This window comes from Anopheles nili, chromosome 3, assembly GCF_943737925.1.
Source record: "Anopheles nili chromosome 3, idAnoNiliSN_F5_01, whole genome shotgun sequence".
Taxonomy (NCBI): Eukaryota; Metazoa; Arthropoda; class Insecta; order Diptera; family Culicidae; genus Anopheles; species Anopheles nili.
Window position 1 is genome coordinate 53,177,597 of NC_071292.1, and position 13,313 is coordinate 53,190,909.

The window sequence follows — 13,313 nt, forward strand, 5'->3', positions numbered from 1 at the left end:
CAGTCACGAAATCAACGCTACTGTTAGCCAAGCCATAAGTACATGCAAGAACGACATGCTGCGGTTGCACTAAGCTACTGCTGCTACTTTTGCGCTTCGTCGAACCACCGCCCAAGGAGCTGCAACCGCGAAAGCTGTCACCACCATCGCCATGTTGTCGTTGTCGCAGCTGACGTTCGTCAGCATCAGGAACGCGAGGAACTAGAGCCTCAAGCCGACGGCGTTCAGTCTCAAGCCGGTCCAACTCGTTAACCGTTTCCACCGGTGGATCTTCCACGATCGAAACCATCGAGCTCGGTTCGCTACCGGTGACTTCCGGCTCATCTTCAGCCAGCTCCTGACCACTGACGTCTTCGATGAAGATCTCCGGGATCTGCAGTACGCTCCGGAACGGATAATACCCGGTTCCACACGGATCGATCTGGAGCTCGTTCACGAACGTCACCTTACGATCGATCGCACCGGGTTGACCAAATTCCGCCCCAAAGTCATTCAGACTGACGTTGCCTGAGTCGGTGGTGGTCGAGTCGACATCGGCCACAGTTGTCTCTTCCAGCTCCTCGGCCAGATCCTCGTGGATCGTGTCCAGACTGTGGTGCAGGTGGTTGCTGCTGAAGCTTCCACGCAGGTAGAAACTACCGACCGATGGAGGATCCTGATCGCCTAGGGTTGCGGTGGTGTCGTGCATTTGCGTGTCGTTGGTGGTAATGGTGGTGTTGGTAGTGACTTTATTACAAGCGATGCTATTAGTAGCTGAAACAATGCACACACTCGCCGCGGTGCTAGTAGAGGCTTGGTTACGGAAGTGCCCGCTGGGAACGGGCACAGACAGGACGACGCCACCGTCATGCGCGTCGGTGGCGCTCTCCGGCGCAGTTTGGGAATGTGCTGGGATCTGGGAAGGGGGACTGACACACGACACAGAAAGCAACGGCACGCGGCCGGTGCCGGTTCCTTTACCTGTCGGGGTCGGACTCTTGATGCCGAAGATCATGGCTAGCTCCTCGGACGAGTTGTACTGCGATTCGGCGTCGGACAGGGTCAACCGCACGGACGAAACCGGCGGAGATCTGGACGGCTTGCGGCTCTCGTTCGACGGTGAACTACTGCTTGATACGCGCTGCCCTCGCAGATCGGTTGATTGGCCGGGCTTTACACCCGGCTCACTCTGGGACGTGGACTTTGGCAGTGCGTCCGTCTCGCTGGACGACTTCAGCTCGGAGGTTTGATCGCTAAGGTCGGCCTGGGCGGCAACGGTCACTTTTTGGGTCGCCGCTAGATGGCGCGTTTCCATCTCGATACCGCACTCCTTCATGATCTGGTCGATCTCTTCCTCGGTCGACTTCTTGTCGGTGTCCGACTCGAACGGTGCGATACTCTCGACCAGATTGTCATAATCGCGCTCGATCGACGACTTTACACGCTCGTCACGCTGTTCCTCCTCTACCTCGAGTTCACTCAGCTGTTCTTGGCAGCGTTGACTAAGCGTTTCAAAGCTACCAGCGGGTGTCAGCTGCTGGATAAGACCACTCGATACCGAGGTGTCGATCGCTTCCGGTGGCTCCACAATCGCAGGTTGCACGATTGCACTCCGTTCGGGCTCGGTCTGTGACGGATTCTTACTGCTTTCCACAGATGCCACAGAGACGACTGGTTCTGGTCGATCCTTCGGTGCTTTTTCGATCACATCCCGAAGTACACGCTCGCAGTACTTGGCGGTCTCAGCTGCCTCATCGAGCTCAACGGCGGTGTCCGGGCGAGATTTGCTCTCCGTCGCAGCAACAACAGCAGCCACCGGAGCTACAGAGGCCTTACCCTGGACGATCGTCTTGTTGACGGGACGCACAACAACCTGCTTCACTTCCGGGCTGGTGCCAACACTCGACACGGATTGCGTTTCCTTCCGCAGTTCCGCCAAATCCGCACCCAACTGCTCGCTAGTGGTTTGTGCCTCCAGCGCGATCGCATTCAGGATCTCCTCAAACTCGGCCTTATGCTTCGCACCCACGATGACGGGTTCCGTTCCCGACCGAGGACGTGGTGTAGGTGTACTACCCGCGCTGCCTTCTTCGCGAGGACTCTTGGGTGGACTGCTTGAAGCGCTCGATTTCAGCGTCGAAGGCAGATTGAAAACAGCGCCCCGATTGTCTCTTGGGGGCGTTGTAGAGCTCTTCTTCGATCGAATCTGCACCACCTGCTCCTTCACGGGAGAAGGCTCCTTCGGTTGCTTCGAAGCCACATCCCGGCCCGGTTTGCTCGTCTCCCGCAGACTCTTCGCGTACAGCTCGATCTTGTAGTAGTCCTCCAGATTGCCACCGGACGGTTTAGCAGCATCACGCTGGATCTGACTGTAGATGTTCGAAGACAGCGACCCAGCGGATGATCGCTTCTGACGTGAATCGTCCGATCCACTGCTCGTGTTGCCGCTCTGCGCCGGCACGTGTCTTCCACCCGCCCGATCGATGCACGCCAGCAGATCCTTATCCTTGCGTAGCTGCCGGAAGGCAAGATCGTCCGCCACCAGGTCGGGTGATCGCTGTGGCATGAACCGCGGCTTACCGGCTTTCGCTGGTGCCTGAACCGTCAGATAGTCCGTGTTTGGTGAGGGCGGAATCGGTCCAACCGGAATGCCAAACGGAGGCTGCGTATCCGGTGACCTGATCGAGCTATTTGCCCGCTTGATGCTGCGATAGCTTAGGTCATCCAACCGGACGTCCGGTTCGGCTTTAGCGCGCTCTTCATCCGCTTCGTACCGGTAGTGTCGGGCGCGCTGACTGAACCCGGTCGGTGTGGGCAGATCACGCTGTTCCGCTCGCTCTAAGAGATCCTCGTCACTCAGCTTGAGGCTCTTATAGATCGCTTCCAGCTCGTTGATCGCTTCCTCCAAATTTGCGGATTTACGCTTCCGTGCCAGCTCCTCCTCTGAGCAGGAGTTGCGCTTCGACATCGTTCGCGCTGGTGGAGCAGGAGGTTGTTGAACCGCCGGCTGTTGCTTGTGATGATGACGATGTTCCTCTCCATATCGTCGATAGCCATGGGACCCACCATGTGATGGTGCACCCTGAGCGACAGCCCTTGCCACATGCTCTTCGTACACATTGTTCGTGCTCTTCGCAGCAGTCGCGTTTGCCTTCACTTCGTACAACTTTTCGCTTGACTTTGCTCGATCACCACCCTCTGCCGTCTGGCGCAGGTATAACCGTCCGTTCACGACGTTCTCGGGCTCACCACCGGGGACATCCTTCGAGTGCTTGTCATCCAGCAAGTTGTCAAGTTCACGTGTCAACTCCTGGTTGCGACGGTTCATGATCTCAAGCGCACGCGAGGTGGAAACGGAACGAGATGAAACCGCCGTTCCGGCTACTCCTGGACGACGTTCAGTCGCACGCCCTCTTCGTGGTTGTGATCCTTGCTGTTCCTCTTCAATCCGGCGCCAAAAAGCAGATGCCGATTGTTGTGGAGTGCGAGCTCCACCACCGACGGAATCAGAGCTATCTGCACGCAGTGAACGGGACGAAGATCCCACACGACCACCGCTCGGTGTTGGTGTGATGCTGTACGCAAGCGAGGACTCACTTCCGGTTTGCATTGGATCGGCCAGCTTCGGCTCGAATGGCTCAAAGGTGCGATCTTGGATCTGGATCGGTTTGCGGGACCGAGGCGTTACATCCGTTACGTAACGGTACTCCAACGAGTGCTGTGGAGGCGTTCCAGGAAGCGTGGCGTGATAATGCTGCTGTTGCTGATGGTGTTGATGATGCTGCTGCTGCTGATGCTGATGCTGCTGCTGCTGTTGCTGATGCTGCTGATGATGTTGATTATGGTGGTAAGCCACACTCGAGGGTGGCGTACTTGGAGGCTGAAGAGTGCTAACCGGTTGTTGCTGTTGCCGGGATATGTATCGTTGTCTGTGCTGTTGCTGGTGTTGCTGGACCTCAGCCGGTTGCACCGAAGAAGCTCGTGGTGGTGACACCGTATGCGCACTAACAAATCCGGTACAGGGTGGCGTCCGTTGGGCACCCTGTGTCTGCGCACCCCAAAGCCGATCCTCGCTGTTACACTTCCCGTTGGGTTGCCACACTGTCCCCGTGTTTGCCACCTGATGGTATCGATCGAATGCATACGAAACCGGGCGTGCCTCGTTCGTGTGTCCAATCGTTAGCCGCCGCTGAGGATCACGCGGTGGAATTGGTGGTGGACTTCGAATTGCGTCCCTCATCGAGCTCGCCTTGCTCTGGATGTAGAAGCTGTTCTCGTACGTTACGGCTGGTGCTGTTCCTCCTGGAACCTGAGCCTGTACCGTCAGTCCCGCTGGATATGGCAACTGCAAATGATGTGCGTAGCTGGGTGAGTTGGCCTGATACAGATGCTGAGGGACGTTCGTGAGACTGGCCGAGTTCCGTAGGCTCACATGGGTCCCTTGAGGCTGGTGGTGATGATGATGTGGATGTCTCCGGTACGCGACATCCATCGATTGCACGCTGCCACCGTGTACCATGCTGGGTGAAATGGGTTGCGTATGCCATCGGTTTGTGGCCGGTTGAGCCTGTGGACTTCCACCCTCATCGCGTGACATTCGCTTTAGGTAACGCTCGGTACGAGCCGTTCGCGATTTCCGATGGGAACCAGCACTGTGGTTCCCTAAACTGTCATCACTGCGGAACCGCGACATCGAGGACGAACGGTGTGACTCCTCATCGCTTGACGATTGGCGTTCCTTCGAGTGTGTTTGCGAGCGTTCTGCCTTTTTACCACGCCGATCCAGCGACCCATTGGCGATTGGGTATTTTTCGATCGAGTTGATGCTATCGCTCTCCCGAAATCCGTACTGATTCTGGTGCTGCTGCTGCTGCTGTTGCGGATGATGCGGATGATGCGAGACAATGTGCTGCTGGTGCGGTTGTTGCGACCCAACGACGATGTGATCAAACCCAGCACCGACAGGCCGGCTGGAGCGCTTTTTGCGCTTACCGTTTAGCGTACCGTGACTTTTCACCGGCACGAAACCGGCCTTACGGTCCTCCTCCGAGCTCGAGTCCGTCTCAACGTCCTTCTTCTTCTTGCGGAACAAACTGCCGAGGGACCACTTTTTGCCGTCCTTTGACTTGTGCGTCGCTGGGTGTGCCTTTTCCATGGCTTGCTGTTTCTGCTGCTGCTGCACATGAGCCGTAATATCCTTCGGCAGCGGTAGCTGTGGCCTCCACGGGGATGCCGTCTGAACAGTCTGCAAGTGGTACAGGAAGCGAAAAAAAAAATGCGAATTAAGTAAACGATCTCGAGCAGTGTTGGGTGGCTTGCTGGGCGGCTGAGGAACGCGTCCATTATCGCATTCCACTCCAGCAGCGCCAGCGGTGGGAGAGAAAGTTAGAAGTCTAAAAATAATCTCCATCCATCGTAAAGCAAACCTTCCCGAAAAAAAAACGACTCCGAATTGGCGTTCGAATCGAAGCCTGCCTGCTCGTTCCGCTTCGGTGGAGCTTGGCGAGGTGGGCGATTTTTCCCAGCGTGCAACTTTCCACCATCCCAACCAGATTCGATGGGGTTTCTGCACAATCTTTCGGCCAATTGTGGTTTGGTTTCGATCGCGAATTCAACGGGCCCGTTCAAACGCCCGTTTGCGTTTGAAATTACGCCAATCGAACGCACCTAACGCAATACCCGCCGTGACCAAGGGCTGTGGTTTTGTCTGACCGTGTCTTATGGCGGTCCAGCCACCCTCTAAGCGATACCAAACGGTTAGGTAATGGACCCAGCCGATGCTGCATGCCGGCGTAGGGTCGCAAACAACAATTGAAGCACCGGAAAATGGTCGATTGAATCGACTTTTCCATCCGATCTATTGATTGCCCAAGCCGAGAGCAAGCTGTGGGCTGGGTGGGTTAGGAAAAGTGCAACACGCAACGGCCGTTTGCACGTTCCGGCGCAATTAATTGCCAGCCATTTGGCCAACGCACCCCGCTCGGGAACGGCGGTTGGGTTAGGTTTTTCCAAACAACCTGCTCTTCTTTCCACACACACACACACACACACGCACGCGACCAAACGAGCGCCATTTGGGTGTCTCTTTTCTCCATCAAACGCTTACATTTCACTGCCCGCGCGGCCAAACGTCGTCATTCGGGGCGGACTATTTTTACCGGCAGCTTCCCTGTGCTGGGGAGGTTTATGGCGGCACGAGTGTGATGATTAAGGGAACGTATGGCCACCCCGTATGACCACAGGGCATCCACCACCTTCACGCGAGTTGCATCGGTACCTTGCTCCACCTTGCTTCCGGGATCATCTCTTCGGGAAAGCAAAAAATAGCCGTCTTTTAGTCGTGTACGCTCCACCTGACGGAGATCGAGCGTTGAGGTGTCAGCGGGTAAGAACCATTGCTCCAAAGAGGTTGGACAGGTTTATTATAGTGCCAACCCGCAGCAATGCCGCTTTTGGCAGGTAGCCCAAGGATGCATCCGAACAGCGTTAATGGGGTGGTGTCCGGGAAAGGATTTGCCAAGTGGAGCATCGAAGCGGCCGCTTTCAGCCTGAATGTATGCAATTGCCGTTAAGAAATGAGAAAAACGTGCTGTACTGTTACGGGATGCGCGAATCATTTTATCGACACGCTAATTAAATGTGAAACAATACTGTTTTGGTAGCGACGGTTTGGGGTGTGATTTGTGATTTAACATTCGCGAGGTCTTTGCACAGGTCAACATTGAAAGATGTGCTAAATAAAAGCTAGTAGCACTTTCCAAAAGCAACTCCACGAACGCGAGCAGTGTGCTTGAAGCAGACGCATGAAATGTGTGTGGTGCGTTGGTTAAAAAACGCCAGACCTCACATCTGTGAAAAAAATCCAACCTCCAAAAAAAAAAACAGTCACGTCTCGGGGTGCTTTTAACCCTGTTTCCATCCGGGCTCAAGTGAAGCCGTATCCATTCTTAGACAGTCCACGCGCTTATCGCGCTGCGCACCAGCTCCATGGTCCAGCCAGCTCCACTCAAGTGGCCAGCTCGCAGGTACGCTTGCGCAAACAGCCCGGCCAGCGTAACTTGAATTGGCAATTGCTTAAATTATCCTCAACAAGCAAACCACAGCAAGAACCGGTGGCCAGAAGCGAGTTTTCGGGGCCTCCCTGTGTGCGCTCTCGACCCCGAAATGAAAACCGACAAATCGACAAAGCGGTGACCACCCGCCCAGGGTGGAAAGAGAGCTGAACGGAATAATATAATAACGGGTACGATCACTCAACGTGACACAACAGGCCCGGTGTGTACTCGACGCACATCGTTGCTGTGTTCTTTTGGAGAAGAGAGTACTCGCGATCGCCTCCGCGTATGTCGTCGAAGTGGGACCACACTTTAGAAGTTCAGATCTCCAGCTTCTCGCTTCCGAGCAGGCCAACAGAGTGAGAGAGAGAGAGAGAGAGAGACAGAGCTAGAAATGGGGCCCAAATTTCATGGGAGAAAAGCGAACGATCGTGACAGACGCGAGACCCTTTAGGGCGATGCGTAGGTCACTGTCAGGCCAAACTACACGTGACGCATCCGCCGGTTGGCTTCACGCGCCGGTTCTGCGCGAGACGTGTCAATGTCAGGCCCGTGATCATAATTATTACGTTTGCGTTGGAGTTCCCGTTTCGGCCCACGAGAAGAAATGGGAGCAAGGCGCTTCTTGACGCGAGAATTCACCGCACCGGTGACGCAAGCGTGCCTTCCAATTGCGAACAAACCGTAAACAATCCGCGTGCTTGTATATATTTACATCTTTTCGAGGTTCGTGTTTTTTCGTGTGTGTGTGTGTGCCCTTGTTGTGTGTGTGTGTGTCCTGTGGAAATCGGTGGTGGAATGCATTCACCACCCATCCGATGCGCGAGCTCACGTTTCGCAAGCCTACCACCGCGAGATTTTTGCCCGCAGCGTTGTGGCAAAAATGTCTCTGATTCATTGGCCACCTTTGCCGCACTATCACCCGGCTCAGCTGGGCGGACCGATCTGCCTTCCCCCAACGGGTGACGCTTTTCACTTCACCACCAAACACCGCGGAACCTTGAGAACATCAGCCGCCCTGATCAGGCGGACGTTTGTGCCGCGCTTCTACACCTAAATGAAGCGCAACATTGCGCGTCCGGTCAGTTTTGTCGACGTCTATTTAGGGACGATTACGTGCGTGGGAAAGTCCGCGGGTGGACCGCGAATGACGAATGGGGTGCCGGCCAACAGGACACGACAAGGCGACACGAAATCGTCCCGATCGCGTGGATGGTGCGAGATGAATCAATCAATACGCGTGATCCCCTGCGTTTTTCGATGGAGCTCGGGACACAACTAACGTCAGCACAATCGACGAAAATGGGTGTACGAGCTTCGACTCTCATAGTTCAATTAAATGCTTCAACACACGCAAAACTACACTTCAGTCACTCGTGCAGAGCCTAAACACACACAAAAAAAAATCGACATTGGAATCCCGATCGATTACATCTTACTTGAAGTAAAACGAATCCGTGATTCGACATCCTGACGCAAGGCTGCCGTAATATTCAAACACACACTCAATTATTTTCACAACAACGCAAACGTGTGTCTATCACAGGAGCAATCACATGTTAGCAGGATGGCGGATGCTTCCCAAACAGGCAAACGGCAGGACCAACCAGCCAGCGAGGGCGAATTACAAATGGCTACTGAAAACGGCGAGCGCAGGCGGTCGAATTAGCAGGAATCACTAGATACTAGCACCGATGTATGTTGCGCGCGCCGTTTGCGTCTCGTGCGTGCACGACCGCTCGTGTGTGTGTGTGTGTGTTTTGGTGTCTCAAAGCAGCATGCTAGTGTACGCCATGACCGATTGCGCATCCTCCGTGTGGATCTGCTCCCTCATCTGTATCTATCGCTGCCACGGCGTCAGATGGAAGTTCACCAACGGACACCACGGCTTTAATGAGATGCGACAGGACCTACGACCACCTTGCCGAGTGAAGGACGCGCAAGTTGACAAAACGTTAAAATGCCACTCGTTCTTGTATTATTATTTCTTTTTTCTTCGCCTTCAAATTATCTCCCAAATATACTACACGCTCTCACAGCACGGTTGCGCTGGTGTGCGGTTTTACGAGTTCCCCAAAAATAGACCAACAAAGAAGAGCACAAATGCGGGCCCGCTGAGAAACAAACCGTTCGGCCGTTTATTTACATTAGAAGTTCATTAAAAATAGCCCCCCGAAGCTCGGGGCACGGAAGATGTACCGACGCACGGGTTTTGCGACCGGAACGACCGTCGGCACCAGAGCTCTGAGCCGTCGCCGCCACGGAACGAGGCCGCGAACTGTGGCCAAACAGATGCTGGCATGGCGGCTAACGGCTAACGGGGGGGATGTGGATGAGCAGAAGAACAAGTGCGGTCTGGGCGATGTTTATTTTCCGGCGGAATTTCACAGCAGATGGCACGGAAGTGACCGAAAAGGGAGCAAGAAAACTGCGCGACCCGATCGCCAATGGGGCCATTGCGATCGCGTCGGTTTGGCGAAGAAATGGCGGCTTTCTTTTGCTTGCCGCTGCGCGTATGGCTTGTGGAAAACACAGCTCCAACAACTCAACCGCATAGTGCACGGCTCGAGATGACCGATAGCTCGATCGCTCGGTCCAGCATTCCTTGCTGAGGGAAAAGGTTCTTGTAGCCGCCACCGGACACGTATGTGGAGTAGGAAAATAAATAGTGAACTACACGCGAACCCAACGCCCGAGCAATGGCGGTGTGGTATTTACTCAGCCGTATTGCCCAAGCCGTGGTGCCTCCCAAACATTTCGATCGTGCAAGCGTAACGAAAAGTGAGAGTGAATCTGGCCCAGGGTGGAGATCTTCATCAGCGTGGAAGCCGTCATGGCACATGTGGCAAGACCCGTGGTCGGGTTTTCCATACGCTTTCCCATTCGCGTGTCCGAGAAGCAGCTCGCGATACCGATCACAGGCTGGTTCACATCGATCGGTTTGGTGGCACGAGCGGATCACCATTGGGAGGCTGTATAATTACCATTACTCCCCCAGAATATGGCGCGTGCAACCGACCTACTTCACGGCGGGCCCTTCAAAGCTCGAAACCGACCGAGAGATTGTGGGCCCCAGATCGGGTGCGCTAGATCGTGACAAAAAGGGATGGACTGCTGGGACGGTCGCGATGGCAAAAGTTGCGTTTTTCTTCCACTCTAGCTGGTCAGCCGACGGCCCTGGCTCAATTATGCAACGGACAGCATCGCCACCGCTAATTCTCGGAACCAGAACACAGACGCATGATTGTTCTTTTGGAGCGAAGCGGTAAAAATAGCCTCCGCCAACGTGCACGGTGGGTGGGTGTGTTTGCTTTCTAGCGAAACGAGAGACAGAGATGGAAAAAATATCCCCCTATCACGGCGTGCACGGTGGTCGCGAGCATCCTTCGAGCGCTTCGGGGTGGGAAACTCGAGCCATTAGCCGAGCGGTGAACCGGGCATCCGGGAGGTTTCCATCATGCGATTGCTTTCCCGCCAAAATGGCGCGTCAAACCGGCGATACACGCACGGTGGTGAATGAAATGCAAATGCAGCTTCCTTTCGGGGGTTCGGGCGACAAAGCCACGATGAGCCACCCTGGGGGTGGCCCACCGCACCCTTAGCAAAAAGGGCCACGCGCGAAAGGAAACTTTCACTTGACGCGCATGAGGGTTTTTGCAGGAAGCTGGCAATTATTCGCGCACCAACCACGGATGATCGTGTGTCGAGAGGAACGTTGACGAACGACCGGTACGATCGACAATCGCGCTTCCGATTGCATGGTTATTAAATTTCTTCACCCAACACACGGGTGTCGACAAGTGTGTCAGGGTGATGGGCGATGATGATGATGATGATGATGGTTTTAGCAACCACCAGCAGCCACTGGCCGTGGGTGGAACTGCCGGCACATTTCGTCTTCATCTGCGGAATCTGTGCCAGCTAATCGATACTTCCGACTTCTAATTTTCCGGCCCCTGCTCCCGCGTGGGTTTGGTTCACTTTCAGCTGCTAAGCTGAAGGAGAAAAAAAAAAGGACGTGACCGCAATCAAGCGCGCGCGGATGATGATGAGGCGGATGTGTCCGTGCTCAATCGGCAACCTGCTGAAAGTGAAGTGAAGCAAGCAAACGTATTTCCTACAACGTGGTTTCCGCAAATGGTCGACCTCGGATTCACATGACACAGCATCCGATCGAAATGAAAGATCAATCCCCCGTTCCAGTGGAGGCAGCAGCAAACATCAGCGTCTTCTAATGCCCTAGCGGAGGGATGCTTAATTTACTCGCTGATCGACCGATACGCCCTTAGCGAGTTGCGAGCAAATTAGCCCCGTGCTGGCGTTCTAAGCGGTCGCCTAGTGATCGTGATCGATCATCGATCGGGTCAATAAATAGCGTGGCCTGGTTCTGCTGATTGCCCTCGGCAGCAGATGGTTCGCAAAATGGCAAAACATAGCGCCGGCGATGATTGAGAAATGAAATATGGCTCGTTTTTTTCGCGGTGGAATTACGTAGCTCGTATCATCGCTGCAAGAACGCTAGCCATCCAGCCTGGTCCCGGGATCTGGCCGGTAAAGAATGTGAACCAAAAACCTCTCGAATGCGGTGGTTACGATCGTTTTTAGCAAGCTCTCAACACGGTAACGTAAACTCCTTTCCAACGTTTCTCTCGGTGGAGCGAAACCACGATCGAGTAGATTTAAAAGCCTTCTCTCTGTCTCTCTTTGTCTCTCTCTCTTTGTCTCGTTTTACTCCCATCTGAGCCGCCTCCTACAGCAAATAGTCCGCTACCGATCCGAGGCATGCGTCAAGCCGGTCGAAACGTTCTATTCGGATGCTTTCCCAAGCTCGCAAAACGATAATTATGGTTTCCCCCAACGCACCATTGCATGCAAACCCATACTTTGCGAAGGCCCGATCCAGACCGACGATTCGAGGGTCTTGCGATTTTTTTCCACCACCCCCTACACACCCTTTGCACGTCCTGCAAGCTGACGCTCGACGGAATCGACCACATACGTGCCGGATCGGTTGCCCTCCAAAGTAGGGCCTGCGCATGCTCCGCCAGCTGGGATGGAATCGAAATAAACCTGACCTTTGACCACCACGCCGGGCATACACGCAAAGGTGCCTACGGGTGTGCGTGTGTGTGTGTGTTTGGCTAGGTTGTGATTAGATTCGTACGCACGGACAATGTTGCAGAAAAAGCCATAACTCTGCCGGCGACCGTTCCGATGCATTCCTTGCATTGCTGAGCGTCGGGCAGGGAAAAAGAAACCAGATTAAACAAATAAATAACGGCTGAACGAGCAGCTGGTACCGGGCTATGAGACTTGCGCATCCCACAAGCCAGACTGATGGAAGCTTCACGGTGGGTCGTGGTGTGGTAAGTTTAAATTTAAGTTTTTTCGAAACATTCCGCGGAAAAGCGACAGGAAAAGCGGCTCAGCGCCACCATTAGCGGTGGGAATCGGACAGACGGATCGGCCGCCGGCAGCGGCTGCGGCTCTCGATCGTCGTCGCTGACGTAAATTTTATTTAATTTCAAGAGGAGAAGCAAAATGAAGGAGAAAAAAAAAACGCACTCCGATGGTGATCGGAGCCCGTGAGTGCGATCTGATAGGGAACGGGAAAAGGCAGCATTATCCAACCTTCGAGCCGCTGATAGGTGTCATTACTGAAGATGAACCAAACGCGATCGCTTAAGTCCATCACACACCAACCGAGAGAAGTGAGAGTACGATCGTGAGATGTTTGCCCATTTTCACAGCCACTTTGCGGTGAAGATGCTACACCACACCGTTTGCGGTTGGGGTTGGTTTGTGCGTTACCATTTCCAACCCCTATTCGAGTTCATTCATGGCTGCCGAGGATAGGGATTTCTTCCCGCAAAGTCCCACACACTAATTGGGGATCATATTTGATCGACGGTCGCTTAATCGCTCGTGGTGGTGGTGGGTTTTTTGTTTTGTTTTCTTTGGCCCTTTTCACGCGTGCAACCCTTCCTAACGCGCCCGCGTTTTTCCATCCCAGCAGGTACACATGCCGCGCCCGGTCCGGTCACACGTTATCACGCGTTTGGCGGTCGGGTTTCGATTTACGCAACGCACACACGCCATCGTTCGCATCCTTTGGGCGTGCTGCGCCCGAAATGTGATTGTTTAGCCTGGTACGCAAGCACGCGCCGTTGCGTGAACGTGAATCACGTGATCGAGAGCACACTCCCCTGCCGAGCCGCGAAACCCTCGATTATCGTTTTGACGAAGATTGAGCGTTGCTGTTGGCTTGAGCCGTACGCA

The 13,313-nt window shown here is 54.4% G+C and overlaps 1 protein-coding gene across 1 annotated transcript in view; it reads right to left on the minus strand.

The window, feature by feature from the left end:
* The window catches only part of LOC128724603 (uncharacterized), a 152,534-nt gene that overhangs the window by 108,029 nt on the left and 31,192 nt on the right, over nt 1–13,313 (minus strand). The window contains exon 2 of the mRNA XM_053818326.1: nt 961–5,334. Coding sequence (XP_053674301.1) covers nt 961–5,334 — 4,374 coding nt within the window. The remainder of the gene's footprint in view (nt 1–960; nt 5,335–13,313) is intronic.